General features: G+C 42.9%; 1 protein-coding gene across 8 annotated transcripts in view; it reads right to left on the bottom strand.

Annotated features, from left to right (window-relative positions):
• The window catches only part of Ptpn3 (protein tyrosine phosphatase non-receptor type 3), a 158,254-nt gene that overhangs the window by 18,775 nt on the left and 123,564 nt on the right, over positions 1 to 15,915 (bottom strand). For all 8 annotated transcript variants that reach the window (XM_087183587.1, XM_087183585.1, XM_087183586.1 and 5 more), the window contains 4 exons: positions 14,651 to 14,807; positions 12,080 to 12,240; positions 1,239 to 1,329; positions 906 to 967 (listed from right to left, as the gene is read on the bottom strand). In XM_087183587.1, coding sequence (XP_087039713.1) covers positions 906 to 967; positions 1,239 to 1,329; positions 12,080 to 12,240; positions 14,651 to 14,807 — 471 coding nt within the window. The remainder of the gene's footprint in view (positions 1 to 905; positions 968 to 1,238; positions 1,330 to 12,079; positions 12,241 to 14,650; positions 14,808 to 15,915) is intronic.

The following is a 15,915-nucleotide window of genomic DNA, read 5'->3' as shown; positions in this document are numbered from 1 at the left end:
GGTTAGTGGTTGGGTTAATGGCTTCCTTGACCCTGGATAACATAAAAAGACTAGACCCTGTAGGGTTGTTGCCCCACCATTTTTGAATGTCGAAGTGAGGGCCTAGGAATTCAGTCTCATAGATGTTTTGGAATAAGTGGAATCATTGATCAGATAATTTTTTAAAGGCAGTTCTTGATATTTCACTATAATTTGAGATGAAATCTGAGAAATTATGTTTATTTAAATCAGGGTTTGGTAGACTCTGGCCTGCAGGCTGATCTGCCTGCCACCTTACAAACTAAGACTAGTCTCCAACATTTCTAAATGGGTACATTTTAAATGCAAAGACAAATATTTACTATATGGCCCTCTACAGAACAAGTTTGCTGACCCTGAGGTTTAGATGAAACTGAAGTTCATAGAGGCCAAGGAAGCTGTCCAACAGGCATTTTCAGAGAGGAAAAAAAGAATTGGTTTCATACAATGTGTGAGCCTTTTCCTTTTCCTTTTTTTGGGTTATATATACAAAGGAGGTCTTATTTTTTCTTATTTTTAGGAAGGGTGACATTAATAACATGAGAAAAACCACAGAAAGTTAACAACACACCATTGGCAAAGCCAAACACCTTGATGGCAGCATCCCAGTACAGGAACATGTAGATGATGGAATCAGAAACACAGAATACATTTCAGTCCCATCTGCTCTTAGCTTTGTGTCTTTTCAACTTATTCACTCTCTCAAAACCTTAGTTTTCTCCTCTGTAATATCAGACTACTTTCCTTCCCTCACATGGCTGTCTAGCTGAAATGTGCAAGTGAACAGGAGAGCACTTTGTCAGTTACAAAGCGGCTACCCTACTGGCTGTTCAGACCTTCCTTACAATGATGAACATGCTCTTTAAATGCCCAGACCCTTAACTTACGTTCACATAACTTGCATTAATATAATCTTCGTGTCCCTGCAGTAATACCCGGGTGATGTCATCTGTGGGAGAGAAGAAAATTTACCGATTATTCTGAGTGTTATTTTTATCACACCAAGTAAACAAGAGTTCAGTTCCCAGCCCCATCTGCAGCTCTTGCCTCATTAGCATAAACACTATTCCCCAACTGTTCAGAGTCTGAAATGGCTGCAGCAAAGACGGCGGTGTTTACAGACACACTGAAAATCGTTCCAGAATACCAGGCAATCTGTTTTAAAAAGGGAAACATTATCTCAGTGCAGGAGGGAAAGAGCATTCATGCTAGATACTCACAAGGCAGCACATCTTTATACCGGTTTTTGTCCAAATTTTGTGGCAGCTTTGCAAAGGAGATGGGCAAACCTGGCTTTTTTCTGTAGAGTTGCTGTATGACAAATAGAAAAGTAAAACAAAATAACTGCAAAAAACAGCTATGAAGGAAGCATGAAGAAACACTTTTAACAGTAAAGTTTACCATGCATGGCACCAAAATCTTAACATTTTAAAGTAATTATGTTACATATTAAAAGACAATCTTCTCAAAAAGAACTTCTACAATTCTAGGAGAAACCAACTAAATTCTTTAATTAAAAAAATTTTTTTTTTAATTTGAGGATTTTGAGGGGAAAAAGAAGCCAAAAGCAGGGGTGAGTCATAGATAATGGATCCTGGTTAAGTAAAACCTTATCTTTATGAAAATTATGACAAATGCTAAAAGCAACTAGAGGGGAAAAAAGAATTCTGTCTCAAAATTAAATGGAAATTGTCTATCTAAATTAAGTCTGAAAACCCCATTTCCCTCTGATTTGATGCAGTGAACCATATCCTCTGCTCAAGAGTAAGAACATTTCATTCATCATTTCAGAAGTACGTTTCTACAGTAAAAATGTTTATCCCAACACAACAAACTTCACTTAAAGAGATGTTTCCCTATATATGCAATCACTAGCGAAAAAACTGAAACACACAATCTTTGCACATCTACGAGCACATGTTACAGTACCTGGCAGGATTTTCCCCACAGCTGTGTGGGAGGTATTACTGTATTCTTATTTTGCAAGTGACAGTCCGAGGTTGAATGCCTTGCCCAAGATCACAGACAAGAGGATGAACTCAGATCTGCTGCCAAGGCTTATGTTTTGTTTTTTGTACAGCTGTTTTTTCCACTTTGACAACTAGAGGTAAGCCCCCTTTCACCAGTGGTTTTTATAAGCTTTCTGAGAATTTAAAAACAACTTTTTTTCAATTTTGGAAGTAATATTTTTTCTTTTGCTGAAAATTTGGGAAATTCAGACTAGTTATACAGAAAAAAATTATAAGTAATTTCACAACTCTGATGGGACCTTTTCATATATTTTCCCAGCTTTTCTATACATTCATGCATACAAATGTACAAATATATATATATATTACATGTATATACATTTTTAATAATAAAAACTGAGACTGAACTATGTATTGGCATTTTTCATCCTATATTCAGTAGAAAGTGAGTGCCTTAAAAGAAAGTAGTAATATTCTTTAAAAAATGTTTCAAAGTCAAAGAAATGTGGCAAATATTTACCTTATGTTCTATGAATCTCCAATAAGACAAGTCCTACAATGCATAAACTTGTTTCATCAGCTAAGTATTTTTCAAGCTGATGTGTCCATGCAGGACTTCAGCATCTCACAAGTGTTCTTGGAAACACTACCATCTCCCCTCTACTTTTTTGGGGGAGGGAGTGTTAGTGGTGGTTCTCAGGATCAAATTCAGGGCCTGTGCACCGAGTTACATTCCCAGCCATTTTTTTTTTTTGAGACAGGGTCTCACTAAGTCACTAAGTTGCCCAGGCTGGGCTTGAACTTGTGATCCTCCTGTCTCAGCCTCTCAAAATGCTGGGATTACAGGCATGTACCATCACACCCAGCTCACCACCATAATTCTGAAGCCTGTTTTCCCCTGCTTATTATATAAGTGTCTATTTCCCCATGTCATTACGCTCTATATAGATTTTTAATGGCTCAATAACCTATTTTACTATAATTTATCTCAACTTTTTTTTTTAACTCTACCTTGTCATTACTCTATTTTCAATTCATAAATTTAAGAATAGAATTACAGCACTGGAGCTGTATTTTCAAAGACTTTGATACACAAAACCAAGTTGCCATACAAGGATATAGAAGAATGGATATGGGCAATATCCTCAACTACAATGTCTTTGTGTTTTGAATAGGGAGGTTGGACATTATCCTCACTGCATCCCTATGTTTTTGCAAACTGTACTGTTTTATAAACTGACTTCTGTTAGTTGTTTTTCTTATTAAACAAACTGCATAGGACTCACCATAAGAAAATTAATATGGAGCTTTGGGTTCAATAATAGTGCTGTATCTTTCTTTGTGGGTATTGGGGATTGAACCCAGGGCCTGTGCACTGAGCTACATCCCAGGCCTTATTTTTTGTTTTGAGACAGGGTCTAAGTTGCTAAGTCAGTGATGGCGAAACTTTTAGAGACCCAGTGCCAAACTGCAACCCACAACCCACTTATTTATCGCAAAGTGCCAACACTGCAATTAAACCTGCATACTGAGGCTTTAGTTTAGAAAAACCAACTCTACAGTAACATCTTTTGTCTTAAAAGAAAAATACAATTATAAGCATGCCATAGGTTTGCTACCACTGTGCTAAGTTGTGCACCGTAGGCTCAAATTTGTGATCCTCCTCAACCTCCGAGAGAGCTGGAATTACAGGCATATACTATCATGCCTGCTTTAATGATACAGTATCTTACATTTACTGAATGTTTTGAACTTCCATCCTCTCCAAGAGCTCAGGTATTGATCACATGTACATTTTCAGTTCCTAACAATGTGCTGAACAACTTCCTTAACACCTGTAGGCTTTAACGGACCCTGACTTCATTCTAGAAGTAAACTCATGAATTTTTGGAGGTTTTGATTTGACTCTGGCAGAATGAGGACATCTGAGCCAGCCACATTTATCTAAATGGCATTTTAGTTCTAACTGCATGGAGGTGCCATCCAATTAAGTGAATGTAACTTTTAAATCTAACCTGGAAGAAGATAGATCGATCAATATATATATATATATATATATATATATATATATATATATATTTTTTTTTTTTTTAAATAACAAAAGTGTAACCACAATCAACTTGAGGTCTATCTGACAAGTAGATCTAGAAAAAGGCTTTAATTAGCATAAGATTTTAAATGTATCTCTGTAGTAATGATCTGTTGATAAGATTATACAGTACTAAAACAAATTTACTATGTCATTGTTCAAAGAATTTTAAATGTGCCCTCTCTGGGTTTCATCCAACAGAAGTACATAATGAATCATGTCAGAGAAGTTTATCTACAGCAAAATATTTATTTGCAAAAAAACAGATACAGCCTGAACATTCCCCAATGAGGAAAAGTGTTGAAATAATTATGGTACAGTTATACTACAAAATTCTGTGCAGATAATAAAAAAGCTAGAGTAAAAACACAGATTTATAAGAACATCCATTCATCTACTCTGAAGTTAAAACTGCAGTTATCAAATAATATATACAATGGTGATCCCAGCAGCACGTGTAGTGTATATAATGTGCATATGTTCAATCCTCTATTTATGTATGCACTTGTGTGTGTGGTATGTATATAAACTATATTTACATGAGGGCCGGGGATTTAGCTCAGTAGTTCTGCCACCTGCCTCACAAGCACAAGGTCCCGAGTTTGATCCCCGGTACCAAAAATATATATATACATATTTGCACAAGTATGGAAAAAAGTATGGAAGGAGACATGCCAAATTGTTGTTTGTAAATTATAATCAAGAAGAAGAAACTGAACAGGATAGAGGTCAGGAGACTATTACTTTTATTTTGGGTACTTCTGAATTATTTGAATTATGACAATGACTATTTTTTTAAATTCAGGTAACAGAAATGAGAAAAAGGAACACCACAAAATAAATACATTTAAAAATTATAAAATACAAAAATTTCAGGGAAAGCTGGGTGAACACATCTAAGTTAAGAGTTTTTGGCCTTTAGAAGGTTTGACAACACACATGTTTACATCCACTCTGCAAGGGTTAACGTGGAGCAGGACTGAAGCAATCTGTGGGAATGGGATTCAACATTTCGTCTCTGAAGTGTTAAAAGCTGGCTTTCCTGCTCCTTTACAGCAACCACTCTTCCCCAGGCCCTGCGCTACTGTGCTGGCAGGGCAAAAACCCACTCAGATATGAGGGTGACAGAGAGTGAGTGGAAAGGGCTATGTTGGAAACAGGTACACCTTGGAAGGGTCGGGATGGAGGAGAATGAGCTAAGGCTGGATGGTATTGGCCAGAGTTCGAGACAAGGCTTTTAAAAGAACTATTCACTGGAAAAAATACAATTTGCTTAATGATTCCCAGGCTGCAGGTGTGTGAGGCAGACAAGGGCTCTCGGTCACAGATCCCCTAAACCCTGTCCTACAATGGGAGCAGCTGGGGGGCTGCAAGGCAGGGTCAGAAATGAAGGACTATAAAGCCACTTAGTCTTATGGAAAAACTATTAATTCTTAAGTTCTAAAATGCACTGATCTGATCCTACCAGAGTGCCATTCTAAGAAGCTCTGAAACTAAGCGTAAATTATGAAAAGCATGGCAGAGAGGGGTTGCTAAGGAACAGCGGCATTCAAATTACAGCATCAATATCTCCAGCTCTGGCCTCTGAAGACAAAAATTAAGGTAGAGGAGCTGTTGCTCTGCAGTGCAGCATGGTGGGACAGATCGAAAGCCATGGCTTTTGAGTTCAAATGTTTCTTTTTCTGGCCTTGCTCTTCTCCCTCAGCCAAAGCTGTGAAATCTAGTCACTGCACCCTTGCACAAAGGTTTCATACTCACAACCAGCTCTATCAGAGGCTGCTGACAAGGCTTGCCACAGGAAAGCCAGCATTCCCTAGCACCTCCAAGGCTGAGAACTCAGGAAGGAGGCAAAGACAGAGAAGGGGGGAAGGAATCGAGGGGACCATGGATAATGCGACTGCCAACAGGGGAAACAGAATCCCTTTTACGCCCTCACCAATAACCAGGGTCAGCTTCAGGCAGTGGTGTTTTTTTGTTTTTTGTTTTTTTGATATTGGGGATTGAACCCAGGGCCTTTGTACTGACCACATCCCCAGCACTTTATTTATTTTTTTTGAGGCAAGGTCTCCTCATGTCACTAAGTTGCCCATGTTGGGCTCAAAATTGTGATCTTCCTGCCTCGACCGCCCTCCCAGGTGCTGGGATTATGGGCATGCACCACTCTGTCCAGCTCAGGGCAGTGACTATGCAAACAGCTCTTGACTGGCTGCTCCCTCTGTCAAGCACTGTTACCTTCACAAAGGTGCGGATCTTGTTTGTTTTATTCACCACCATAAGCTGCTAGGCGACCACTGTGCCTGGCACATCGGAGGTCCTCGATTAAAACACACTGCAGAGGGAGGGGATCATGGCATCTACTACTCGTAAAAATGGTGCAAACCATGTGGGCACAGTGGGAGAAGAGATGGCAGGTTGGGCTCTCACACCTTGCGCTGTGTAATTAACTGAGCGGCACTCATTCTTCACAAAGGCCCCAACAGATCATTTTCCTACAGCCACCACTCAGAAACAGCTTGTCCACAATGGAGACAACCTTTCTCTCTGTACTGTCCCTGTCAAGGGGACAGGAGGCATTGTTTAGAGGGCACCTGGTGCGTCTTCTTCTTCTCAGAAAGATGTGCTATACTGAAATGGTTGCTGGTGATCTGAGGATTGTTATAGTTTAGATTTTAAATGTCCTCCAAAGGCCCATGTGTTAAGGCCTATGGGGTCCTGGGAGGAGGTGGAACTGGCAGAAGGGGGACTTGTGGAAGGAAGTGACTGGGGCCATGCACTTTAAGAGGATATTAGGATCCTGGCCGCTTCCTCTCTCTCTGCTTCTTGCCACCAGGAAGTGAGCAGGTTTGCTCCACGACACACTCCTACCAGGATGCTTCTGCCTTGCCACAGGCCCAAAAGCAACAGAGTAAAATGACCATGAGCCAAATAAAGCCCTCCCCTTTTTAAGTTGATTATTTCAGGCATTTCGTCACAGTAATGGAAAGCTAACACTGGCCTTCAACAATGCTACTCTCAACATACAGCCCCAAATGCATGTTCTGCTGGCATCATGGCCAGTATTCCAGCAGGCCTTTTCACAGACATACAGTGGGGGCAGCATGTTTTTTAAGGGGGTGCCTGGCACTGAAAATGTGCAGGCCGCCTAAAGGGTAATCTAAAGGCCTCAGTGTGCCCCATGTATTTAAGATACATGATATTGATCGTTTTCCTCCCTTACAAAAAAGAAAAAAAAAAACCTACTTGGAAAACTTAAAATGAATTCTTTTTAGGGATGAATTCTACTGATGAAGGTTTAATTTCCCTCACTAATCTTGACATGTGTTAACTTAGACCTCTGCCCATCCACATACACGCAACTCTAATTATCAAAGAGCCAGTGAGTCTCTTGACACGAGTAGACAGTTGCTATATGGCATACACAGCTCCTATAACGGCAACGCAGGAATCAGGTAAGGAAGAACTGGGTTGAGGAGAGAAGCAGATGGTTTCTGGTTTTGATAGAGATGGACAATGCTGAAGTGGAGGGGCAGGGGTATGTGAGATGGACATGGCCTTCCACAGTCTCTCTGGCTACTGCTCCAATCCATCCATCCAGGAAAGTGGGTTACCTTGTAGTGTTCTTCATCTTCTATCAAATAAATTCCACAAGTCTCCAAAGAGGTCTTAACAGTGAGCAAGAAGGCAAAGTTGTATGTCACCTGGTCACTGGCTGGGCATGACACGAAGTTCTTTTGTTTGCTGGGAAGCTGGTTCTCAAATTAAGGACAGGTTAGCATCACCACTTAGCTTTTAACTCAGAACCAAATGTGTATCCTTCACTTTGCTAAAACAGGAGTCTTGACTTAGGCAAAATGTGGATTAAACTACAAGTTAGTTTCTGGAAAGAATACACCTATGGCTGAACTGATGTAATCCTTAAAGGAGGAGAGCATCCTGGAGGTGGAATGGACTTGGACCCAGCATGACCCCAACTCTACTCCTTTATATGAGAGGAAGAGAAATGCCACAACTTGGCTGAACAATGTACAGCATTTAGGGAGTTTGAGGCCAATCACAAATGCTGCCAAACTGCTCAGTGTCACTATGGTGGGAGTGGCTGCACTGCAGGCTGGGTGAAGAGTTGGGTGGCACCTGGCAATGGCGAGTTAATGCCAATAGACTAGATTTGTATGTATGTATTTCAGCCAGATCTCCCTATGTCGCCCAAGGTGGTCTCAAATTCTTGGGCTCAAGTAATCCTCTTGCCTCAGTCTCCCAAGTACAGACTACAGGCACATGCCACCAGGCTGGCTAGATTTTTTAATGTAGACTGTAATTCTGGTTCTATATTTGACTAAATCTGTGACTGTACAAGTCTCTTATCCTCTCTGAGCTTTATATCTTCCATATCTAAACAAGTAATATGGGCATGGGGGGAATGGCACACTGGTAAGAGTATGTACCTAGCATGTGAGAGGCCCGGAGTCCAAACCACAGGATGACAAAAAAAAAAAAAAATCTTAAAAACTCTGGCTCGAGCTGAGACAACATATGTGGAACATACTCGGTAGATTCCAAAGTGCTCTTAAAATGCTAATTATTATTAAGCGTAATTTCATTACAACAGGAACTAAATGCTTTCTAGAATCCATTTGTAATTGTTTACAAAGCGGCCAAGAGGGAATTCCCTTAATAAGAAAGTGTATCAGAACAAGCAGCCTGCCACCACAGGGCAGGTGCTTGTGTCATTGAATGGGTGGTGGGGGTACCTGCTGGGAACCAGGCCCTTCTTCCTGCTCTGGTCCACAGAGCACACCCTCCACGAGCAAGCTGCTCACCTCCCAGTGGCACTGGAGAAGGCAGTCAGGGGAGGCCAGATGAGCCAAGACTCTGGAATCAGACAACCCAGGGTTTCAAGTCTGGTATTACGTGACCACTTCTTGTACAGACTGGCCATGCTCTTCAGACTCTTGGAGCCTCTCTTCATTTCCAAATAATAACAGCTATTACTCTTTTTTTTTTTTGGTCCCAGGGATCGAACTTGGGTCCTTGCGGTTGTGCAGCAGGCGGTGAGACCACTGAGTTAAATCCCCGGCCAATCAGCTATTACTTTTAATGACATTCTTTTATTTTTTATTTTTTCCAGTACTGGGGATTGAACTCAGGACCTTGTGCTTGCAAGGCAGGCACAGAGCCACTGAGCTACATCCCCGGCCTCTTTAATGGCATTCTTATCATGTGCCAGGCATTGTATTAAGTATTGATTTCATATACCCCTTACACATCAACCCACGAGATACCTAATGCACAGATGGCGAAGCAGGGTCACAGAGGTTAAGGGATTGAAGTCAGGATTTAAGGCCTGTCTGGTTTGATGCAGCTAGGCAGCCTCTAGATCTCTGCTAGCTCTGATGTTTTACTGCTACTCTGATATAATGATCCTAACAGGCTAAACAGTACCTCCTCGTTTCTAAAAGCTACCTGGTAGTTAAGAGAATACACTCGAGTTAGCTGTCTCCCTTTTACTGTGAGGCCTTGGGGAAATCACTTCATCTTTCGAGACTCTTACTTCTTCCTCTCTACAGGGGCGACAATGACAGCAGATACATACGGCTGTGGTGAGGATAGTGTAAGCTGATGACCTTCATAGCACATAGTGACTGTTCACTAAAGGTCCTTTCCTATAGGTGTCCCATCTGACCTTCTCTTCTTAGTGTTCCTCTGCTCTAGCAGCTGTGGGAGGCCGTCCCCTCTGTGGCAGTGGAGTCCATGTGGTGCTGTGGTCAGCCTTGGCTCCGTGAGGGGCAGAGAGGGATGACTGGAGAGGACTAGGCTCTGGGGATCCCACCAGCCCCATCTTAGAGCATGTCTCCTCTTATCTGCTCAGAATTCTGGAATTCTGCAGAAGATATTACTTAAAAAGAGGAGTTTCCCATTTAATTTCTAGGAAATATATAGACTAAATGAAAAAATGGGTACATACTAAATTTTAACCCTAAAACGTGTACATTTTCCATTTTTTTCTTATGCTTTCATCTGACTATGATCTCCAAAGGTAATACTTTGGATGGGCAGCAGTGGGATAATGCTCCTGGTACAATTTCTTCCCTCTTGTTCTCTGGATCTGCTTGTGTTTCAAATCCTCAGGTGATCTTATTAAAAGTACCAACCAGGGGCTGGGGATTTAGCTCAGTGGTTCCGCCGCCTGCCTGGTAAGCTCAAGGACCTGAGTTTAATCCCCGGTACCAAAAAAAAAAAAGGACCAATCAGGTAGCTGTGGACTGGGCCCCAATTTGACAAGCTCCCAGGAGATTTCCATAGAAGTGGTCAGAGGTAAGCCTTGGAGAAACACTATTACAAACATGGGAGGAATGGTATGTCTCTCTAAAAACCTTTTAAAATTTCAACAAACACTTTTCAAGGAAAGTCTTATGAGGGGACTCCTATGTGTAAAAACATGACAAAGCTGAGCCCTTTGGTGGAGGTGGCTTTGTGGAGCACTACTTAAATCCAAGCTTTGAGTTTTTCCTCAGGGAGAGCCCACAGCGCCTCCCTGTGGAGCTGGATCAACTGGACCGATTCTTGCTGGGTTGAGGGACTTCCCTCTGTGTGAGCTGGCTCCCAGGATTCCTTGCTGTGACAGCCAGACCAGCTAGGTCTTTTTCCTTATGTGAACTGATACCCTATGAGGTCTTCATTCAGGATGTGACCTTTCTAGGAATGAGCCCCTCCACATTTAATTCCACCCATCCTTTCTTATTCCCGTATCTCACCCCAGAGGAGCTCCTGGAACCTCCTCACCTCCAGCTACCATGGGACATATGCTCTATATAATGAAATCATTCCCTAGCTTGGTCTTCAGTTGTTTATGGGATTCAAGACACATACTCCCAAATATACCAAAATTACCATGACGTCCTGCTTTCTACTGTTCAGCACACATTGCTCTAATACATCTTTACATTCTATGCCTTACACTACTGTAAAATAAACCTTTCACTCAAAGCTTTCTGCTTCATGTTCCTTTTTGTTCGGTATTCATTACTCATGGTTTCTTGAATCATTCTGTAGTAACATGTATTTGACAAACGCTCTAGTTTTGCTTCTGCGTTTTTCTCATTTATATTGTTTGCTAATACATGATGTATTGCTGATTGAGGACTATCTCCACTGAAACTCTTATCCTTAATTTATGAACCCCGACCGTGTATTGTTAATCACTTCTAGTTTCTTTTATTGGCCTGTTTTATGCCCCTTTGTGCTCTTTCTTCTACTCTTTTATTGCCTGAACTACTTTGCTTTCTTCTACCTTTAAATACATTGGAAAGATAAATGCATTCTATTTTCATTCAGTTAGTGACCCCTCTGCTCCTTAAAAGCTCTCGGGTGACTTTGTCAACAGTCTCTCAGCTATGTGCGGTCCAGGTCCCTCCTGAGGAAGATGGGATCTGACTTTGGTTCCAGTGGTTCTGGAGAACTTGGGAGGGAAAGATAGGGAAAGATACTGTGCCCTAACGGTGACAGTAACGGCTTCAAAGCCCAGGTCCCTGAGGGGTGGGAGTTGCAAGCTGGCTCCTTCAACATCCCTTGGGTGGGTCTCCCACACCGCCTCTCTACTGTCTTCAACTGGAGTTTTGAGCTTTTGTGTTGGCAGCTGAGTCCCTCCTCCTCAATTTCTGACACGTCTCTCCATGACTACACAGTTACTGGAGTAAGAGGGTACAACAGAGTTCAGCGCTGTGCATGGGTCCTGATACTCTCTGGTTGGGCTCTCTTGGTGCCTTGATACTCTGAGCCTGACATGGGGGCCACCAGCTGGACCCTTGTTATCCTACCAAGAGCACAAGCCATGCCTGGCAGTCCTCACAGCAACTCTGCTGTTTGAGGTTTATGAACCACATGGTCCTCTCGTGGAATAACCAGAGCTCTCTGCTTTGCCCTAAGGGCTCAGCCACAGCAGGGCAGCACACCTGGCAAGCAGCAGTGGCTGGGGCCACAGGAGTCAGCGCTGGGCACCTCTTACCTCAAACTGGATCAGCACTGTCCCACTTTCAAGGCCCTTCTTTAGCAGTTCCATGGATCCCTCCAAAGTGTCCACACCGTCTGGACACATGGGGAAAATGGCCTCTGGGAAAAGCTGGTTCAGTTCATCTTCAGATCTGATCTCAGCAAATGAGTGGACAGCTGGAACGAACAAGACAGAGCACTTGGGTTGCCACTGTGGCTGATCAGTTTCCCTCAAAAACGTTCCCTATGGCACCCGGTGCAGATGGTTTACAATGTCTTATTAAATGATTAGGCACACAGTGATCACTTCAACAGAGATACCACTTTTAGGCAAATGATTCAGGATGTGGTGATTATAGAAAACAACATACTAATCTTTCTGGTTAGTTTTAAATGACGGTGTTTAGTTCACACAGGCTTTTTGACAAGGTAAGGAAAAAGGAAATGGAATGTTTTTAAAGAAAGCGTATCTTCTCTGCATGCTCTCTGACCTGGTTATTTTTCTACCCATCCCCATGCCCCCATCCCTCTTTTCATTACTGTCTTAAAATGGGCATTTTGTTGGGACCAGGAGGGGAACCAAGCTCTTGGCGTGACAGCCTCATTGCTGAGAGCCCAGACTCTTTACTCAAGGATATTCCTATGTGGGAGGCTCCCAAGCATCTCCAGTCTTAATGTCTCTTCTGTGCGTCAGCTTTATTTTTTTAAATCCAAATTATCCCCATGTCAAACCTAACAGGGGAAAATTTCTTGCACAATACTTCTATTTGTCTGTATCTATTCTTTATTCCTTCTCCCAGAGAGAAAGAGAGAGAGAGAGAGAGGGAGAGAAGAATGAGAGAGAGAGAGAGAGAGTGTGTGGCAGACAGACAGTTGAAGGTGTACCTCAGTAGTAGAGCACTCCTGGATTCAATCCCCAGTATCATACACGCAGACACCCACGCCCCTTCAATGGCTCTTTACTATCTTTAAGATAACAGTTAAGGAGAACAACAACGTTGGGGTTTCCCCACACATTTGAAATGAATCCTTACAATTTGAATTTGTTACTGTTCTTTCCATTTCACAGATGAGGAAGTAGAATCTCAGAATCTCAGAAAAGGCAAATTGTTTGTCCAAAGTAACTCAGCCTATCAGGGCAGGATATGGGAATTTCTGGCAATAGGTAATAGTCCAAGACTCTCTGACTCTAAAGACCACATTCTTTTTACTGACCATAGCAGCTCAACTGTTCTTGTACTACATGATTTCTGTTCTACCTATGACTTCCTGGCCCAATGTCAGCTTATCATTTTTCTTGTATCAATTCATATTTTTTACTTACATGCTTATGTTAAAATAAACTTATCATTACAGTTACTAGAAAACTGGTGGCCTTGCTGTTTAGCTCTAATTGCCTACCATACCTTTCCTCGCCCCCCAAAAGACGAGCCTTGCTCAGGCCTAGTGGATGCCTTTCCTGCTGCTCTGGACACCCAGCACATGACAGGATGCATTTGTCATGCGATGGAAGCCTGTCCTCGCCCCAACTCCTCTGATGCCTATCATGGTGGCCTTACTAGTCACATGGCAGTGGATGACTTCCTTCACCTCTCTGTGACTTGGTTTCCCCATTTCCCCATTTGGGATGAGAATACTCAGCTCAGAGGAGTTGTGAGAATTGAAGAGGGTGATGATGTAGAGCCACTGGCAAAGAGCAAGGCCTTCCCAGACACCGGCCACTATCATGACTCCATACCTACTGTGTGGCAGCACACAGCTGGGGTTGGTGGAACGAGGAGGTGGGAAGGGGATGGGAGGGACCCAGAGAGACCCCCTAAGTCCTCATGGAGGAGGAAGAATTGGGGTCTATGTGGACCTGGCTGGGGAGGACTGGGAGTTCTTGTGGGAGCAGTGAATGAGGGGTGTGAGCTTCATCTATATGCAGGCCAGAGCTCTATGGTTACATCCCTCATTTTGTCAGCACTTAAAGCTGTGCAGGGGGACCCAAGGGACAGGCTTATTACTGTAGAACAACCATAGTAATGGTAGTAACACTCGAGTTCTCCCTTCAAATGCCTGCTGCAGTCAAGCTGCAGCCCAGGTGCTTCCCAGTGTAAGTACCATTCAGTCTTCCCAAGAGCCCTGAGGAGGGCACTACGCTGTTCCCATATCACATTTGAGGAAACTGACACACAGCCTGGGTATGCAACTTGCTCAAGGTCCCTCAACCTGCAGGAGGCATCACCTGAGACAACCAAGCTCCACCCTGCCATTCTCCTTGTCTCGCTGACCAAATCAAACACACAGGAACAATATGTAACTCTATCCTTCAAGAAGGAATGGGGGCAGCTAAAAGTGTTACTGAGCAGTGGCTGGATGGGAGGAATCAGGGCTTTAGTCCTGTATAAGGAAACGGTGGGGCTGTCTCTCTCCAGAGAACTGAGCACACGGGTCAGCCCCCTCCCCGCTTCAAGTTTCCCCAGGGAGAAGCCGACTGGTTACGTGAAAATTCTTTTCAAATGTTGGCGTAGACTTAACATTTTCAAAAGCATGGCATGGGCTAGAGAAGATCCTACTTTGCTAGGGTACCTGTGGGGGCTGTTACCTTTCCTCCTGATCACCAGGGCCAGCTCCCTTGAGTGGGATTCCCGGCTAGCTTTGATGAACATCACCACCTGGTCATGGGTGTGTTCTGAGATGTCCCGGCCATTGATCAGCACGATCTGATCCCCTTCATTCAGCTTAGGAATGCAGGTGTCAGCCTGGTGGAGGGAAGCGAGTTCGCCGTTACCATAACATCACCCTTGAGGGAAGAATGCTGGGCTCTCTGAGGGCAGGCCCTGGAGACTGATCAAGTTTACCTTCCCTCCTCCAGGTATCGCTGTCACCATTTTTACATACACTGCTATGAGGACATGGTAGTGGGTTGTGGGATTTCAAAGATGTGCTGCTCAGAATGCAAATTATGAAACATTTCAGAATAAGGCTGGAGAACTGCCAAAGCTACTTCTTCATGCGAGCCAACCTTTGCTTACTATCAAAATGATGGTGATGCTTTCATCTTTTGTTTTCAGGGTATACTGTTAGAATATGATTTGCCAGCTACAAGTAAGTATGTATCTGTCTTGCAGCAGAGAAAGGAAATGTTCTTCAGCAGAAGCTAGTATGGAGCTGAGTGAAAAACAGTTTAAGAATGAAAGCTTCCTTAATCCCTCAAAATCATAAATAGTGACAAAATGTACACAACAAGCTTAAAGTGCACTTAAGAGAGAAGTCTTCCAAGTGGTTCCCTCTTGGAAGGCACAGCAGTTCTTTGATGCTCTACTGCTTTGAAAAAGTAGATGATATACGGGAACAGGAAGATGCCAGATGTGTTAATCTATTTGACCATGGTAAATGCTTCATCATGTATAAGTACCTCGTGCTGTACCCCTTAAATACATACAATAAGAAAAACTAGAAAGCAAGCCCACAAGCTCTTTAGGAGGCCTTGGCAAAGGGCTAGGGAAGGACTGGTGGTGAGGCGGAAGGAAGGGGTCCAAGATTATGATTCTACTTCAAACACGAAGAAAAGCAAACCCCATGCCTCAGTTTCCCTCCCTCAAGTAGTACTTTTGAAAATTTAATGTTCATATAAAACACCCGAGGATCTTATTATAAACGCAGATACTGGGTCAGCAGCCTGTGCACAGGCCCGAGGTTCTGCATGTCTAATTAGGTCCTGTGGGACACAGGTGTCGCAGCCTCAGGGACCACCCTGAGCAGCAAGGTTCCAGAAAACATGAGTTCCATTCTTTCTCTCCATCTACATGTATTACACACATTCTTTGCTGCTGTAAAGAGAAAAAGGGAGAGAGATGGAGGGAGGGA

Source organism: Heterocephalus glaber, unplaced genomic scaffold, assembly GCF_053883595.1.
Source record: "Heterocephalus glaber isolate CG9 unplaced genomic scaffold, H.glaber_assembly_v1.0 deba00001481, whole genome shotgun sequence".
Taxonomy (NCBI): domain Eukaryota; kingdom Metazoa; phylum Chordata; class Mammalia; order Rodentia; family Bathyergidae; genus Heterocephalus; species Heterocephalus glaber.
The sequence above is the reverse complement of the archived record's forward strand: the minus strand, read 5'-3'. Positions and strand labels throughout refer to the sequence as shown.